The following is a 14,091-nucleotide window of genomic DNA, read 5'->3' on the forward strand; positions in this document are numbered from 1 at the left end:
AGGAGGAGCCGGCTTCAGAAAGCTTGAAGGGTTTCGAGAGCATTACTTAAGAGAAAATATGCAAGTACACAAGTAAATCTCTTCTCCCTTCCTGGTGGAATAATTGCCATTGTTCGCTTCTCCGGCTAGCGAGGTGTTGGCTGACGCGCATTTCCCACAGGATTTGAATTCTGGTTGTGACAGAGGCTCCGCCGCGTGACGTGTGCGATACGTGACGTGCGTTCACCTCGGCTGATCCCTGACGGTGCAGGCTTTAAACCTCGGATTTCAGCCCCACCTCCGGGAGACTCGGGTCCTCTCCGGGTGGTCGCCCTCTGCCCCGGGCAGTGTTTGGGCTTTGGGTAGGACGTGGTTCTTCTGCAGCTTCTGGAGAGGACAGGTAGAGCTGGAGATGACGAGAGCTGGAGGCGAGGAGAGCGGTCCTGAAATGGAAGGGCTCAGCCGCCGCACGTTGGGTGACGTGGCTGCGGAGGAGCTGCCTGCGCCGGGGTCCCACCGTGGCTGTCCCCCTCCCGAGACGTCCGCAGCGCCTGTGTTTGTCATCCTGCCGAGAGGAGGCATTCCTGCCTGGCTGGGTGCGCTCTCCCCGGGGTAATAACGAGGCCCTGAGCAAACACCGGGTCAGAGCCGTAACTGGGGCTTTTGCTTTTGCCCTGGGCAGAGGGCGGGAGGGCAGCAGGGTCGACTTTGGCCGGACTGTAGCAATGCATGGCTTCAGCTTGAATATCTGACGGCCGTAGCTGTGCCTTGCTTGCCTTGCAACCCCTTCAGATGCCAGAGGAGCTGCTCTGCGGAGGCCGGTAAACCTTAAACCTCCAGCCCTGACCCGGCTTTTTGGGGCACTGTCACCCTCCGTGGCCCACGGTGCAGTTTGCGCCGGGGGGCTGTTGCTCCATTACTGGCATCATCCAAGGTAGATAAAGGGGATGCGGATGATTCTGAAACCCTTCCCGGGCCAGGCAGGCAGCGGTTCCCCCCCTCCCTGCCTCAACGTGTATTTAACTCTCTGGGCAAACACCCAAAGAGGTTTTCTCATTTTGCTGTTTTCACTTTGAAGCAGCATCTGCCAAAAAATGCTAATGTGGGATTTCAGTTGTTTGGTCCTTTGTGCCTTGGGTGCCGCGGCTGCTTTATAATTACGGGTCCGAGTGAGTCGAGAGTTCATCGTCACCCTGGCTTCAGGCCCCTCCCTGGAGTCCACAGACAAAAGAATTGCTCTCAAAATGGCTCGGTCACTTCTGGGGACAGGGAAATCATCCCGACACATCTGAAGTGAACTGAGAGCAGGTCCTGAACTGCCGAGGCCTTAATGTAGGTGTAAAACACCCAGAAAGGCTCCCCCCGCCCAGATTCCTGCAAGAGGGACAAAGCTTGCTTGAGCCCACCTAGCCGAGACTGAGCGCGCAGGAGGGAAGATGAGTTTATTAAATAGAAACATCTGAACGGCTCATCATCCTCAAGCTTAAAATAGGGCTGTCAAATGACTCCAAGTCCCATCTCTGTTAGAAAAATCTCTCCTCTTCCCAACATCAGCTGTGAAATCTCTGTGGGTGTCGCAGGTTAGTATCGTCAGCCGGGTCCTGTCGCCCAAACGCTCGCCGTCCCTTGTGGTGCCGTGGGAGTGCTTGTGTGTGATGCCCACCCCGGCGCGGGGCAAAGCTCCTTTTCTGTAAGATGGAGACAAAAGATTACTGTCGAAAGAACAAAGGTAGGAGCCAGCTTGTCTAAATAAATGACAAATTCGTCTGTCGGAGGGAAGCTCATCTGGCAAAGCGGTAGCTAGAAAGCGAGTGAGAATCGTGTGGTTTTGGGGGGGCACCGATGACCCACAGTACCGTTTCCTGAATTATAACTGAATTTCCCTTTGGAAAGTAAAAGCCGCTCCTCCCTCCCTCCGGCTCCGCTGTGTATTGTTGAAAGGGGCTGCTCGGTGTTTTATTTCTCCTCCCTGCCACCCCCATTAGCCCTGCAGGGTTGAAAAGCCTTTTTTTTGAGACGGAGGTGAATTAATGTGGCCCGCGCTGCTTCCCTCTGCTCGCCCAGAGCTTCCTTCTCCAGGATCGGGGCTTTGTTTTCCCCCAAACGAGGTATTGTAATTGTTCTTGCCCTTTCTTGATTACTACGTAATAGCGGTGATTAAACGTATTATCTCACCGCATCCCCACGGACTCTGCCTTGTTTAAAAAGCAGAGCGTTCCCAGGGCAGAAGGATACCTTACATCTGACCTAAATCTTACTCTTCTGGAAAGGATTGTTTATCTTCCCCCAAATTGAGAAGGTGGCGCAGCAGGCAGGATGCTAATTCTGGTTTCCCTGTCGCCAGCTCCCTCTGGGGTCGGTTTTGAGAAGTCCCGTAATCGCTCAGCTGGAATAGGGGCTGTTGACGTGCTCCCTGCCCGGGGCTTGGTGATGTTTGCAGGGCAGGCTGGAAAAGGAATGCTTGGAGCATTTATCGTTAGGATTGGTATCCCCAGGGTAGCTCCCGATAGCCGTAAAGCTGGACTTTAAATTTATTGACACCCTGGAAAACCCGGTGCCTTTGTGTTTCTTGAATAGGTGCTGCTCTCTGGGAGCAGGGATTGGCTTAAATTTTAAATTTAAGTGTTTTGGTGGAAAGCGGGAGTAATGCAGAGCTGTAAAATCGATGGTCTTCGGCCAACGGTAGGATTAATTTTCAAGCGGCAGAGCCTGGTGCAGGGCCGATGTGCCAGAAGGTGCTGCTGTGGGGAAGGAGGGTCTCCCAGCTTCTCTGCAGGTTACAGGGGCAGGAGTTGCCATCAAATATTCCGGAACGTGGTCTTGTCCAAAATGCCTTCAGCAAAAATTAGTCTGCCCCCTCTTCTGCAGGGAAACTTGGGATAACCTCATTCCTCCTCCCCCCGAGATAGTTTTGCTGTGAACCATACGGAAAAGCAATAACGGGAATACTCGCCGGCCGGCGTCTCGCCCGGCTGCGTTAGCCCTTGCGCGTACGTGCCTCTTCCAGCCTCTTCCTGACGCTGAAGGTGGTTTTGCTGAACTTGCTCACTGATTTATTTTCTTTTAATTGTGATTTCTGCGGTTCCGTGGCGCTTTTTGACTCCCAAGCGGCAAGATAACGAGGATCAAAGAGTTTGAGTGCTCTACCTCAGAGCTGGTGTTTCTGGGGGAGCCGGGGGCACGGCTCTGGCCCAAGGGCTGGTCTCAGGAGAGGGCTGGTGGGGGAGGAAATACGGCCGGGAGTCAGGAGCAGATGCTGGAAACTTCTCGCTCACTGTCCTTTCTGTCTTCAGAGTTTCCAGCCTTTAGTCCTACCATCTGCCTGCTGGTCCGTGGGCTGTCTGCATCCTCTGCTGCTGAAGACATCGTGCATCCGAGTCTCGTTTATGTGACTCGGAGGGTTTTTTTATTTATTTCAAATGTTTTTCAGTGGAGAGAGTAACTCGTTGTCAGTCAAGATGTATTTGTGTTTCCGTGCACATTTAGACAGGGTTTTGTTTGTCGGTGCTCCAGTGACCACTGGTCTTTGGTCAAGGTCTGCAGTGCTGACGAGACATGAAGGAGAACGGGTTTCTTCCCAGCCCTGGCGAGTTGTGTTGGTTTTGGATTGGAGCTCGTGAAGCACGGCTTTTCCTGGAATCGCTGGGATAAGCCCCAAACGGTGGATTCAGAGTTTCAGTGAGGTCAGCGCTCGTCTGCTGACGTGAGCACCGACCCGTGCTCACCGACCTCCAGGTGATGGAGGTGGAGAACCCCATCCTCGTTGGTACGTTCTCTTCTCACCTTTGGTGAGCACCTCTTCTGCTCACCTCTGCAGAAGGCAGAGGAGTTGCTTGGTTTGGGTCCTTTTTAATTGATTTCTTGATGTCACGCCTGGCCTCAGCTCTCTTCTGGGTACTTAGAAAATGCTGGTAACCTTGTGCATGGAGACCTGTTCTTCATTCTGCCCCCTTGGATTAAAAAATGGCTTTATTTCTCCGTGGCTAGGTGCGCTGACCTCCTCACAAAGCACTTGGCGGTTTGCTGGTGAAGAGAGATTGAGGAGGGGTTTCCTGTTTCTGCAAAGCAGCGAGAAGTGTCTAGATAACGTTACAGAGATTGCGTCTCCTCTATCTTTCCCTGGGCCTTTTCCCAACGCATCACCCGTTGCCAGCGTGGACACGTCAGCGGTATCCAGTGATTTTCAGGAGTGTCCCGTCCTGCGCCCCCATCAGCAGGCTCGTAAAACAAGTGTAGGGGAGAGGGAGGAAGATGTGCTAATCCGGGGCAGTAAAATTAGTCATGCGTACATCAGCTGCCGGCTGCTAACGGTGGTGGGAAAGATAACCCCGGACAGGAATCTGCAATGTGCCGCAGCTCTTTATCGAGAAACTGAATTCACGAGCTCTTATGGCAGCTTTGATGCCGTCCTTAACATAATTTATTGGAACAAATCTATCGATGCAGAGAATTTCAAAATTATTACTCACTGCTTGGCCTTCTGGCCAAGATCAAGTGTTTGTAAGTGTTTTATCTTCCTCTGGAGGGCCGTGTTCTGCGCTGGCAGGGGCGGGCTGCGTGATCTCACGGGTTTTCTCCCATCTCCAGCTGCTATGATTAAGAGCGTTGGCTTTGACTCTTCAGGCCAGACTTCCACAGTTTTCCGTAAGAGCTTCCTGAGAGAAGCAAATGAAGTACTTAGGCTCTTGCCTTCCAGAGCCAGGGAAGAGGTTTTTATTGTGCACGACTAAGGTGCCTTGCTCAGAAGAGTTTTGCTTGCGAAGTTTGGACCTTTGTTTTCCCAACTAGCGGAAATGGGATTTCTTTTCGTGTTTCTTTTGACTTCCTTGGGGAAAATATCTCTCGTTTCTTCAAGTATCAGTTCACCGTGACAACTGTATAACCTTTTTGTTTTTCCTCATATAGATTTCAGCTTTTTGTGCTGCTCGGTGATGTCGTTTCGAAGAGGTAGATGTATTGCATATATGTGCTTAGAAAAAAGCATGGTTTCTTCCTCTCCAGTAACCAGCAGCAAAATGCCGTATTACGTAACTGTCTTGGCTTTTGAGGATTGACAAAACTTGGTGGGTTTTTTTCCCCTAAATAAGCTGCTGCTGCTCTCAACAAAAGCTGCTGTTTTATTGAAGCGTGTTGTGTAAGCGCTCTCCTGACATCTAAACAGCTCTCCGCATCCCTGTGCGCACCAGCAGGATTGTTCCAGCGGGGCTTTTCTGCTTTGGTTTCTGCCTGGTTTGCACTTTGAAGAAAAGAAGTCGCGTTGCTATTCCCATTTGCAGCCGTGGCCTTGGACGGGGGGGGACTGATCCCAGCAGACTGTTCTGGGGGGGATTTGCAGGCAGAGAAAAACATGTGTTGGGGGATTTCTGTGTGGACAGCGACTTGGATGCGTCCACGGAGGCTCCAACATACTACACATCCTCCAGGTAGTGTTTGGTGGGTCTAAGGCTTGGTCTCACGCCCGACTTCTGTGGGTGCAGAAGCGTTTTTATCGATGGTGCCACAACCTGCAGGCAGAGTCCAGGTGAGGAAGGAGAATATTCCCCTTTTTGAGCATTAAGAGGACCCGTTTGGGGAAAACCCAGCTGCCTCTCTCGGCCTGGCCACTGGTTTGGCCGAGGTGAAGCCCGCAGTCGGCAGCGGGACTGGGGAGGAGGGGCAGTGCATGCCGGTGTGATGTGTCCTGGCGCTTGGCTTGCCCTGCTCAGAGGCTGGAGAGTTGAGCTTGATGACGTGTTTGGGTGTGCTAACGTTTTCACTTTTTATTTTCGTCTAAAACATGAGGTGCAGCTAAAATCCGTCTGAGCAGCTCTATTTAAAAATAGCGCAAAGCGGGTATTTGTCCTGGCTATATCAAATTAGCAGGCTCGTTTGCTGGACGAGTGAGGATCTGACCCACATGCCTTGCTACATGCTCCTTCCAGTGAAATATTGGTCGGAACCATTTGACCAGGTGCCATCGCCACAAACTTTTAGCTTTTTTACCTAGCATTTATTTCACAGTCGGTAAGAGTATGCTATCTGTTGCTGGTGGAAAATAATCCCGGACAGCTAAGGCTGGCAGAAGGCAGACAGCTATTTATTTCATAGAGTCATTTATGTTGGAAAAGACCTTTAAGATCATTGAGTCCAACCGTTAACGCAGCGCTGCCAAGTCCACCACTACACCACGTCCCTGAGCACCTCATCTGCTCGTCTTTTAAATCCCTCCAGGGATGGGGACTCCACCAGTTCCCTGGGCAGCCAACCCCCCCCTCGCCCAACCTCCCTTCAGGGGGCTGTAGAGCCGTGAGGTCTCCCCTCTCCTCCTCTTCTCCAGGCTGAACACCCCCAGTCCCTCAGCCGCTCCCCATCAGACTTGTGCTCCAGGCCCTGCCCCAGCCCCGCTGCCCTCCTCTGGACACGCTCCAGCCCCTCCATGTCCTCCTTGTGCTGAGGGGCCCAGAACTGAACCCAGGATTCGAGGTGCGGCCTCTCCAGTGCCCAGCACAGGGGCACGGTCACCTCCCTGCTCCCGCTGGCCACACGACTGCTGACACAGGCCAGGGTGCCGCTGGCCGCCTTGGCCCCCTGGGCACGCGGCCGGCTCACGTCCCGCTGCCGACCAGCACCCCAGGTCCTTTTCCCCTGCTCCTTCCCAGCCCCTCGTCCCCAGGCCTGAGGGGTTGTGGTGGCCCAGGGCAGGACGTGGCACTGGGCCTCGGTGAACCTCCCCCGCGGGCCTGGGGCCGTGGCCCGGCCTGGCCAGGTCCCTCTGCGGGCCCTTCCCACCCCGGCAGATCCAGGCTCCCGCCCGGCGGGGTGTCACCTGCAGGCCGACGGAGGGGGCACCCGACCCCCTCCTCCAGGTCACTGATAAGGATATTTAGGTTGATTCAGCTTCCAGTAAACAGCCCTGAAGAATGCTCTGAAATCGCCCGTAGGGATTGCTCCCAGAATCATGAAAGAAAGGAAAAAGGAAACTTTTTGGGACATCATGAATTCATCTTTGGACAGGACTTTCAAACCCTGATCTGTTTCCTTTGGCCAGCATTAACTGTTTAGGTGTCTCAAGCCATTTTTTCAGTTATCAATCTGGATCAGAATTGTGACTGTTGAATTCTTTCATTTTTGAGGTGTTTAAACAGAAATAGCAGCTTTTTTGAAATTATTTATTTTGTTACGTTTATGCCATTGAATTTAACACCTTCACCTCTCCAAGCAGTGTGCGTGGGACAGACAAATGAACGGCCTTTACAAAGCAATAAAAAAAGGCGGGGATAACTGAAATGTTTTCATATGGAAACCTCTGAGTTTTGTTCTCTGACCTCAGCCAGCAACGCTTTTGGTCATCGAGAGCGCTTGTTTTTGCAGGACGCGCGATGGACCTGTACGTAGCTTCAGTCCGGCCTCGGAGCTGAGCAGACCTCGTCAGCTGCGTGTTCATCCTTGCACTCAGACGTGAATAAGTGTTTTTTATCACAGTCAAACAGGAATTACCTATTTCCCAATCAGCAGCAAACTCGTTTGGAAACTAGCGGGAGGGAGGGAGGGGGAGCTTCCTGCCACGGAAACTGGGTGTGCTGGGACCGGAGCGATGCCACAACCGCGCCGATGCTCTGACCGCACGCTGCGGCTTTCCCTTGTTGACTCACCCTTTCTTGTAACCAGCCTGATGGGGAGGATCGTTGTTGTCTCTTCCCAAATCACTACGTGAAAGGGCGAACCCAGACACCGCGGTCTTAAGGCGGTGGGGGAAGATGCTCTGGTCTGTGCTGAGATGCTGTACGTCTTCCTTAAAATCCCGGGGGAAACCTCCAAGATAAAGATACCCCGTGCTTTGGGGTCAAACCGGCGTGCTTTGGGGCGCTAGCTCTTCCAGCCAAGGCTCGTTGTATATTCTCGCTTTTAATGTTTGTTGCGTGTGGTTAAGGCAGCAGAGAGAAGATTTGCTGCCGGGTCCTCTGGGGAGAGAGCTTTAGTTAAATCCTGCTGGAATACGGTTTTGCACGGATGATTAAATATTAACACAGCGAATCTCCAAGGTGATGAGGCTGGCGGTGCTCCTTCAGGATTGCTTATGGGGCTTTTAGAGGTTTCGATTTACATCATTACAGATACTTGCTTAAAAAAAAAGGCTTAATTGCTATTGAACAGGTGTTATATTGTGATGCCCGGGATGTTTCCTCCGTCCCCATGTCCTGATGGATCTTGGCAAGTTCAAAAGCCTTGTGCAAGGTGATGGAGTCGAGCTCTATTGGTTTCATCGTAAGACACTAAGTCACAGAAGCTTCCTTCTAGCTGGAAATGCTCCCTCTTCCCCTCGCTACTGGCCCAGATTTGGGAAGGGATGTGAGAGGGTCCGTCCTTAAAAGTCTTTTCCAACCTAAATGATTCTATGATTCTGTTGTAGAGGCAGCACTTAGGGACATGGTTTAGTGGGACTCGGCAGTGTTGGGTTTACGGTTGGACTTGATGATCTTAAAGGTCTTTTCCAACCTAAATGATGCTGTGATTCTACAAGAGGTGAAGCGGGGCGGCCGGCTCCAAAGAGCCCCGAGTGCGCCGGGGGAGGAGAAGGAGGAGAGCCGGCTGCGAGAAACTTCAAATGCAAAAATTAGAGCTTGTCAGGAAAACTTTCTTGTCTTTAAAAGGGGATGAGAGGGGGTGGGAAGGCGGTTGGAGCCAGTCGTTCTGTGCTTGCTTTGTTTAGCAAAAAGCGTTTGTGACAGATTTTTTTCTTCTTGGTTTGCTTGTTTAATATGTATTGAAATGAGAACTTTGATCATTCGATAAGGGGATCAGAAGGCTGCTGGATTTCGCTGTTAAGTAACTCTGTTCCTTCTGCTGAAATGCAGTTTTTGTAGAGCTGTAGTGCTTGCTGAAATCACAGCGTGAGTCTTTACACCGCCTGTAACAGGCGAGCAGAAGGGGCTTCTCTGCTGTGAGTGGTGGGTGGACCCAGAACCACTGCAAGGGTTGGATGTTGTAATGCTTGTCTGGTAAAACAATTACTGGACGGCGGGGGAAGCAACCCTGCGCTTACGCTGTGGTACGATGGGGGTGTTGCTTTTGGGTGGGGGCGGTTTTATTAGGCTGTGGTCATGGTTCCCACGTAAAAAAATCTCTTGCTGTGTCTGAAGTAGAAAGAAAAACAAAACGGAAGAGCTTTTCTGGGCTGGAGGCAGAAAGCGCATCACTGTTGTAGGCATCTGCCTGGCGGGGACGGTGTCCCTGTCCCGGGAGCTGGTGGCCTCACCGGTGTTGGTCTCAACCGGGCTGGTGGCTTTGTGGCGTAGACAGACATCGCGGAGGGGCAGTGTCATCTAATTGCTTTTTTTTTCCTTACTGCATCCAAAAAAACCCAAGGCGGGAATCCAGGCCTAAAAGATAAGAGTTAGTACATCACCTCGCAGATATGTAGCACCGTGGTGGTAAGAAAATCCCTGGGCTTGGCTTCAAGTGGAAGGATTGGTGTTCTGGGCCTTTCAGTAAAAGCTCCTGGAAATAACTTTAAGATAAAGCGTGGTCAGAGCATCTACTGAAACACTGCAGAGCACTCGGCCCTCCCAGTTCTAATTAATAGGTGGCAATAATCCTGCAAGGCCGTGTAACTCCACCGAAGGCAGGGAGTTGCTGGTACCACCTCTGAAGGTGGTCTGCGTGCTGGAAGCCAGCGGAGCGGGGCAGAGCAGGCCCCAGCCGCAGCACCGACACAAAACAGTTTGGCTGGCGCGCGGTAAGCAGAATAGCATTTCCTTGTGGCTTGACAAAAATTCTCTCTGCTGTAAGAGGAGAAGCTGGGAAGAAATCAGCCGTGAGTCAGTGCTTTTTCAGATGCCTTAAAACGTTCGTTCGAACCAAGGCGGTTGTGTCAGGCTTTTTTGTGATGCGTAGTAATGATTAACCCTTTCTGAGTGTGGCTTTATTCTTTTGACAGGATCATCTACTTTCAAAAAATCACTCACCCCTGAGGTAAGTTTCTGCCCAACAAGCTGGTTTGTTCCCTGGCTGTGAGAGAATGCCCAGTTTCAGACTTGTCTGCGATTTTTCCAGTCTCATTCAAGCTAGGGGTAAACCAGGCAGTGATAAGAACAGTAAGCTGCGGGTGCTCATTTGGGAAATAAGAGCATTTCTCCTTCCCAAGGGAATCTCTGCTTAAAAACCCCCCTTGTCCTGGAACTGGACAATTCTCGTGCCACCAAAACACCACATAGATCTCCTGCTGCGAGCAAGACGTTCAACTCGTTTTGACTGAGAGACACCATTTAACAGCTGCCTGTGTTAGACAGAAGACGATGAGTCAAGCGAGCTCTTGTGGCATGAATCAGGGTAGAATTTGCCACCTTCCTAAAATGTTTCCTCAAAGACTTTGCCCTACTGGAGGAAGCACGGTGACCAGCTCTCTTAGAGCTGATCTGTTTGTGATGAAGGTGATGAGAAAAAAGCAAACCCTTCCAGGTGGTCTTGCATTCAGGTGTTTCTCTCTAACTAGATGTCCAGCCTCAATCACACAGGACTCAAGGAGTTCTTTGAAGGCATTTCAATGCTGTTGCTGGCCCGGAGGCCAGCCTGTACCGTGTCCTCTCTTTGCACGCGTGCAGGGACCTGGGGCTTCAGCACTTCACAGGCTTCATCTTTGAGAATAGCAAAATTATGCCAGGTGGTTCTGGGCAGCCACCGGCCTCTAAGACACTGGGTTTTACAACCTTGGTTCTTACCGTCTTTCACTCCAATCCTAGATGCCAGGTTCTTCTGGGCAGCCAGGCTCACAGACAATAAAGAAAGGGCACAGAGGAGTGGACTCCACGGGCGAGACGACTTATAAAAAGGTAAGTTGCCTCTTGCACAACTCATTTAACTGTTGTCATTCTCCTCTTGGCGATGCGAGTGCTGCCCAGAGCAGCAGCGTGTCTCACGAGGTTCGGCGTTAGACCGTGGGTAACGTCTGTGACAGTCGCTGAAGAAGATCTCAAAGGAAAGGAACCAAAGGACTGAATATGTGCTGCTTAGCTTCTCTTCTGTAGCCTTCTAAAGAGGGGATTATTTTTAAACTTCGCCCATTAGCAACACTTCCTAGGCCTCTTCTGGCTTATTGGGTGCTTTCTGTGCTCTTTGGGCACAATAGTTTCTATAGATCTTGTGGCATTACTGGAATTTGCTTTACAAAGGGGAGATTGTTTGGGTATTTTTAAAAAGCCTGTAGATGTGGGTATTTTGTGGGTGCTGCTTCCAGTTTGTTGGACTTCATCAGAACGGGCTGACTTTCTCTGAAGTGAGGTTGACTTCTAGGATGTAGATTAAATGGGTAATGGCGTGATGGGGCGTTTCACCGCTTTGTGTAAGGGAAGCTTCTGGTCTGAAATCTCTAATCCAGACGCACCTTCATCTGTCCGTCGGGAATCGGAGTGGAAGGGAGGAATTCAAATGGTATTTCTACAGAAGCCAGCTTTTGTTACAGTGCCCTTTTTGAAATTGCTTGTGTCTTCAAGATTGGGATCTGGCTTTCAGTTTCCCAGCAAATTCAGAGATGGAAGGTTAGACAGCAGCAATAAGAGCGAAAAGTAGAAGTCAATGGAAAATGCCTGAAATGTTTCTCGCAAGGGTCCCAGAAACCTGGTGGGACGCTGCATGGGATTTATCTGGGAATGAGACTAATGGACACTCTGTCTGTTTTCCATCCCCTCCTTTTCCAGGGGTGGTAAGTTGTTTTTTAAAATTCTTTGCCCTATAAAAGCGATTGTAAACAGGCAGTCAGCTGCTCAGCTGATCGTGCTGGCTAATAGCAGAGAAAAATAGTTGTTCCTTGGCAACCTGGCCCTGTGGCTCTGTGTTCACAAACAAGGCAGCAATGCTGTGCCGTGTTGGTAAGTTCTGTTTCTCATCAGTGAGACTGTCCTGGGAGTTTAAGCAGGGCTAGGTGAGCTGAGCCGAAATCTATTTTCCAGCAACTTTAGCCTTTAGAGGGTAAGCAAGGAAAGCGGAGTCAAGTTCTTCCTCCTTCCCGTCTAATACTGAAGTAACTGTCAAATACAAACAGGTAGCCGCAGTAGGAAAGGACATCTTGCAACAAGCTGGAGTCGCTGCCAGTTTTTGTTGCGCTCTCTTCAGGGAACCATGAGCAGGTCTCTTGCAGCTATGATAACAGAAAAACAGTTAAGTGGGAGAAATGTTCCCGTTTGTTTTACAAGGCTTCATGGAGGATGTGTCCCTGGGGAAAAAGCTTGAAATGTTTGTCCCCCAGATACTGCGGTGTCCTCTGCTGCCAAATGCTTTGATGTACAGTGATTTCTTGCATGTGGCAGGGGGCTGGGCTTTGTTTAGCTTAAGGAAACAAACACAAACTAGTTGGATTGTGAGCCCTGGGTCTTGTTCTGGGTCCAGTTGCTTTATGTATAAGCCAAGTGAAATGTCCATGAGCTGCAGAGCACAAATCCAACCTGCACCTGCTCTGCAGCCTCAATATTTCCAGCAGGCTTTATAGCAGAGTTCGTATCTCCGTGCTCGGGGAACTGCCAGGCCATAAAACATCGGGGTGTTGAGCAGATCTCATCTGGGCTGTTCTGGGAAAGACAGCCCGTAGCACGAGCTAGGCTGAAGCACGTCTCAGTGGTCTGGGATGAGATCATGTGTCTCATAGACAGAAGAGGACTCTTGATGTGAGTAGCTGCTACGAGAACACAGTCGTACATTGTTCTTGGACAGTTTGTGCAGAGGATGCAGGAGTGGGGTTCATGTCTTTGCTCCTTTCTTAAAAATGACAGTGAACTCCTTATGGTTAAAGAGCCACGATCTAGCAAGAGAGGCAGACGGAGGGATGCGATAGCAGCAAACAGAAGTGTGCGTTGTGTGCTGGCCGTGCCTGCCTTGTCCTGTAGAAGAGCCAAGTCTGTGCCCAAGCTGGGGAGGGGCAAGCTTCAAAGTGCATAGTTCCAAGACCCGGCAGACCAAGGTGTCAAGGAGTGTGTTTATCTGTAGGGGCACAAGACAATCTCTCCCTGGATATCTTCCCCCTCTGACTGCAGGATGTAGAGATGAGTGCTGTGGGAGGATGATATGAAATTCAGTCTTTTAAGGACCAGCTGGATGTTGATTCCAATTCAAGTCTCTTACTGCTCGACCACCCAGAGTGCAAGGATCGAGTAGGATGCTGTCGGGGACGTAGGGGTCTTCCCATCGCCAAAGCAACGTTAGTCAATGAGGAAGAAATGACGGAAGCTGAACCCCAGCTAACAGTGCTCTTTAAACTTGGGGCTCTCTTTTCTTTCACTCCTATTTCCAGTCTGCTGCCCCACATTGTCTAACTCAGTTTCTCTGCCCCTCCAGACGACATCATCTGCCTTGAAAGGTGCCATTCAGCTGGGCATTACACACACGGTTGGAAGCTTGAGCACCAAACCCGAAAGAGATGTTCTCATGCAAGATTTCTACGTAGTAGAAAGTATTTTCTTCCCAAGGTCGGTGCATGCTTTCTTCTCTCTCTGGTGCTTTGGTGAGTAGCAGCATTAGTTGCTAACCCTGCTTGCACGTGGGGAAGCAGCACCGAACCAGGACAGTTGAGTGCAGGAGCGAGCACAGGTCTCCTGAGCAGAGCTACTCAGTGCACTGCTTACAGACCAACTCTGGCTCCTGCCGGAAAAACAGGCGACCTCTTTCTGAAGAACCCTGGCTCTTCCCTATATACGTCCGCCATCAGTCGTGTGAACAAACGCAGGCTTGCTGTGGTCTGCCTGCATGTGTCCCTTTAGGGCGGGTGCTTTCTAGCCCTCCAGTGTGTTAGAAGCAGCCAGCCAGGGGGTGTTTGCTTTTAGGGCAGTTTCTTAAGAAATGTTTCAAATACAAATACTTGTGTGTGCTTCTCTCCTTGATCAGTGAAGGGAGTAACCTGACCCCAGCCCATCACTACAACGACTTTCGGTTCAAAACCTATGCTCCAGTGGCCTTTCGTTATTTCCGGGAGCTGTTTGGGATCCGACCAGACGACTATCTGGTACGTTGGTGGTTGGACCAGGTTCCCGTTTGTTGCGTACTCTGCGTGACGGGTGTTTGTCCTCTTCCCCCTCTCGGAGCTGTGGAGCACTGTGAGGCCCCACGGCAGGCTCTGTAAGCACAGCAGTGGATGCTGTATGTGACCCT

The 14,091-nt window shown here is 51.0% G+C and overlaps 1 protein-coding gene across 1 annotated transcript in view; it reads left to right on the forward strand.

Annotated features, from left to right (window-relative positions):
- The window catches only part of LOC142094109 (putative PIP5K1A and PSMD4-like protein), a 36,045-nt gene that overhangs the window by 2,307 nt on the left and 19,647 nt on the right, over nucleotides 1-14,091 (forward strand). Inside the window, exons 2-4 of the mRNA XM_075175947.1 lie at nucleotides 10,698-10,787; nucleotides 13,282-13,412; nucleotides 13,828-13,945. Coding sequence (XP_075032048.1) covers nucleotides 10,698-10,787; nucleotides 13,282-13,412; nucleotides 13,828-13,945 — 339 coding nt within the window. The remainder of the gene's footprint in view (nucleotides 1-10,697; nucleotides 10,788-13,281; nucleotides 13,413-13,827; nucleotides 13,946-14,091) is intronic.

The sequence above is a fragment of the Calonectris borealis genome, chromosome 29 (assembly GCF_964195595.1).
Source record: "Calonectris borealis chromosome 29, bCalBor7.hap1.2, whole genome shotgun sequence".
Lineage (NCBI taxonomy): Eukaryota > Metazoa > Chordata > Aves > Procellariiformes > Procellariidae > Calonectris > Calonectris borealis.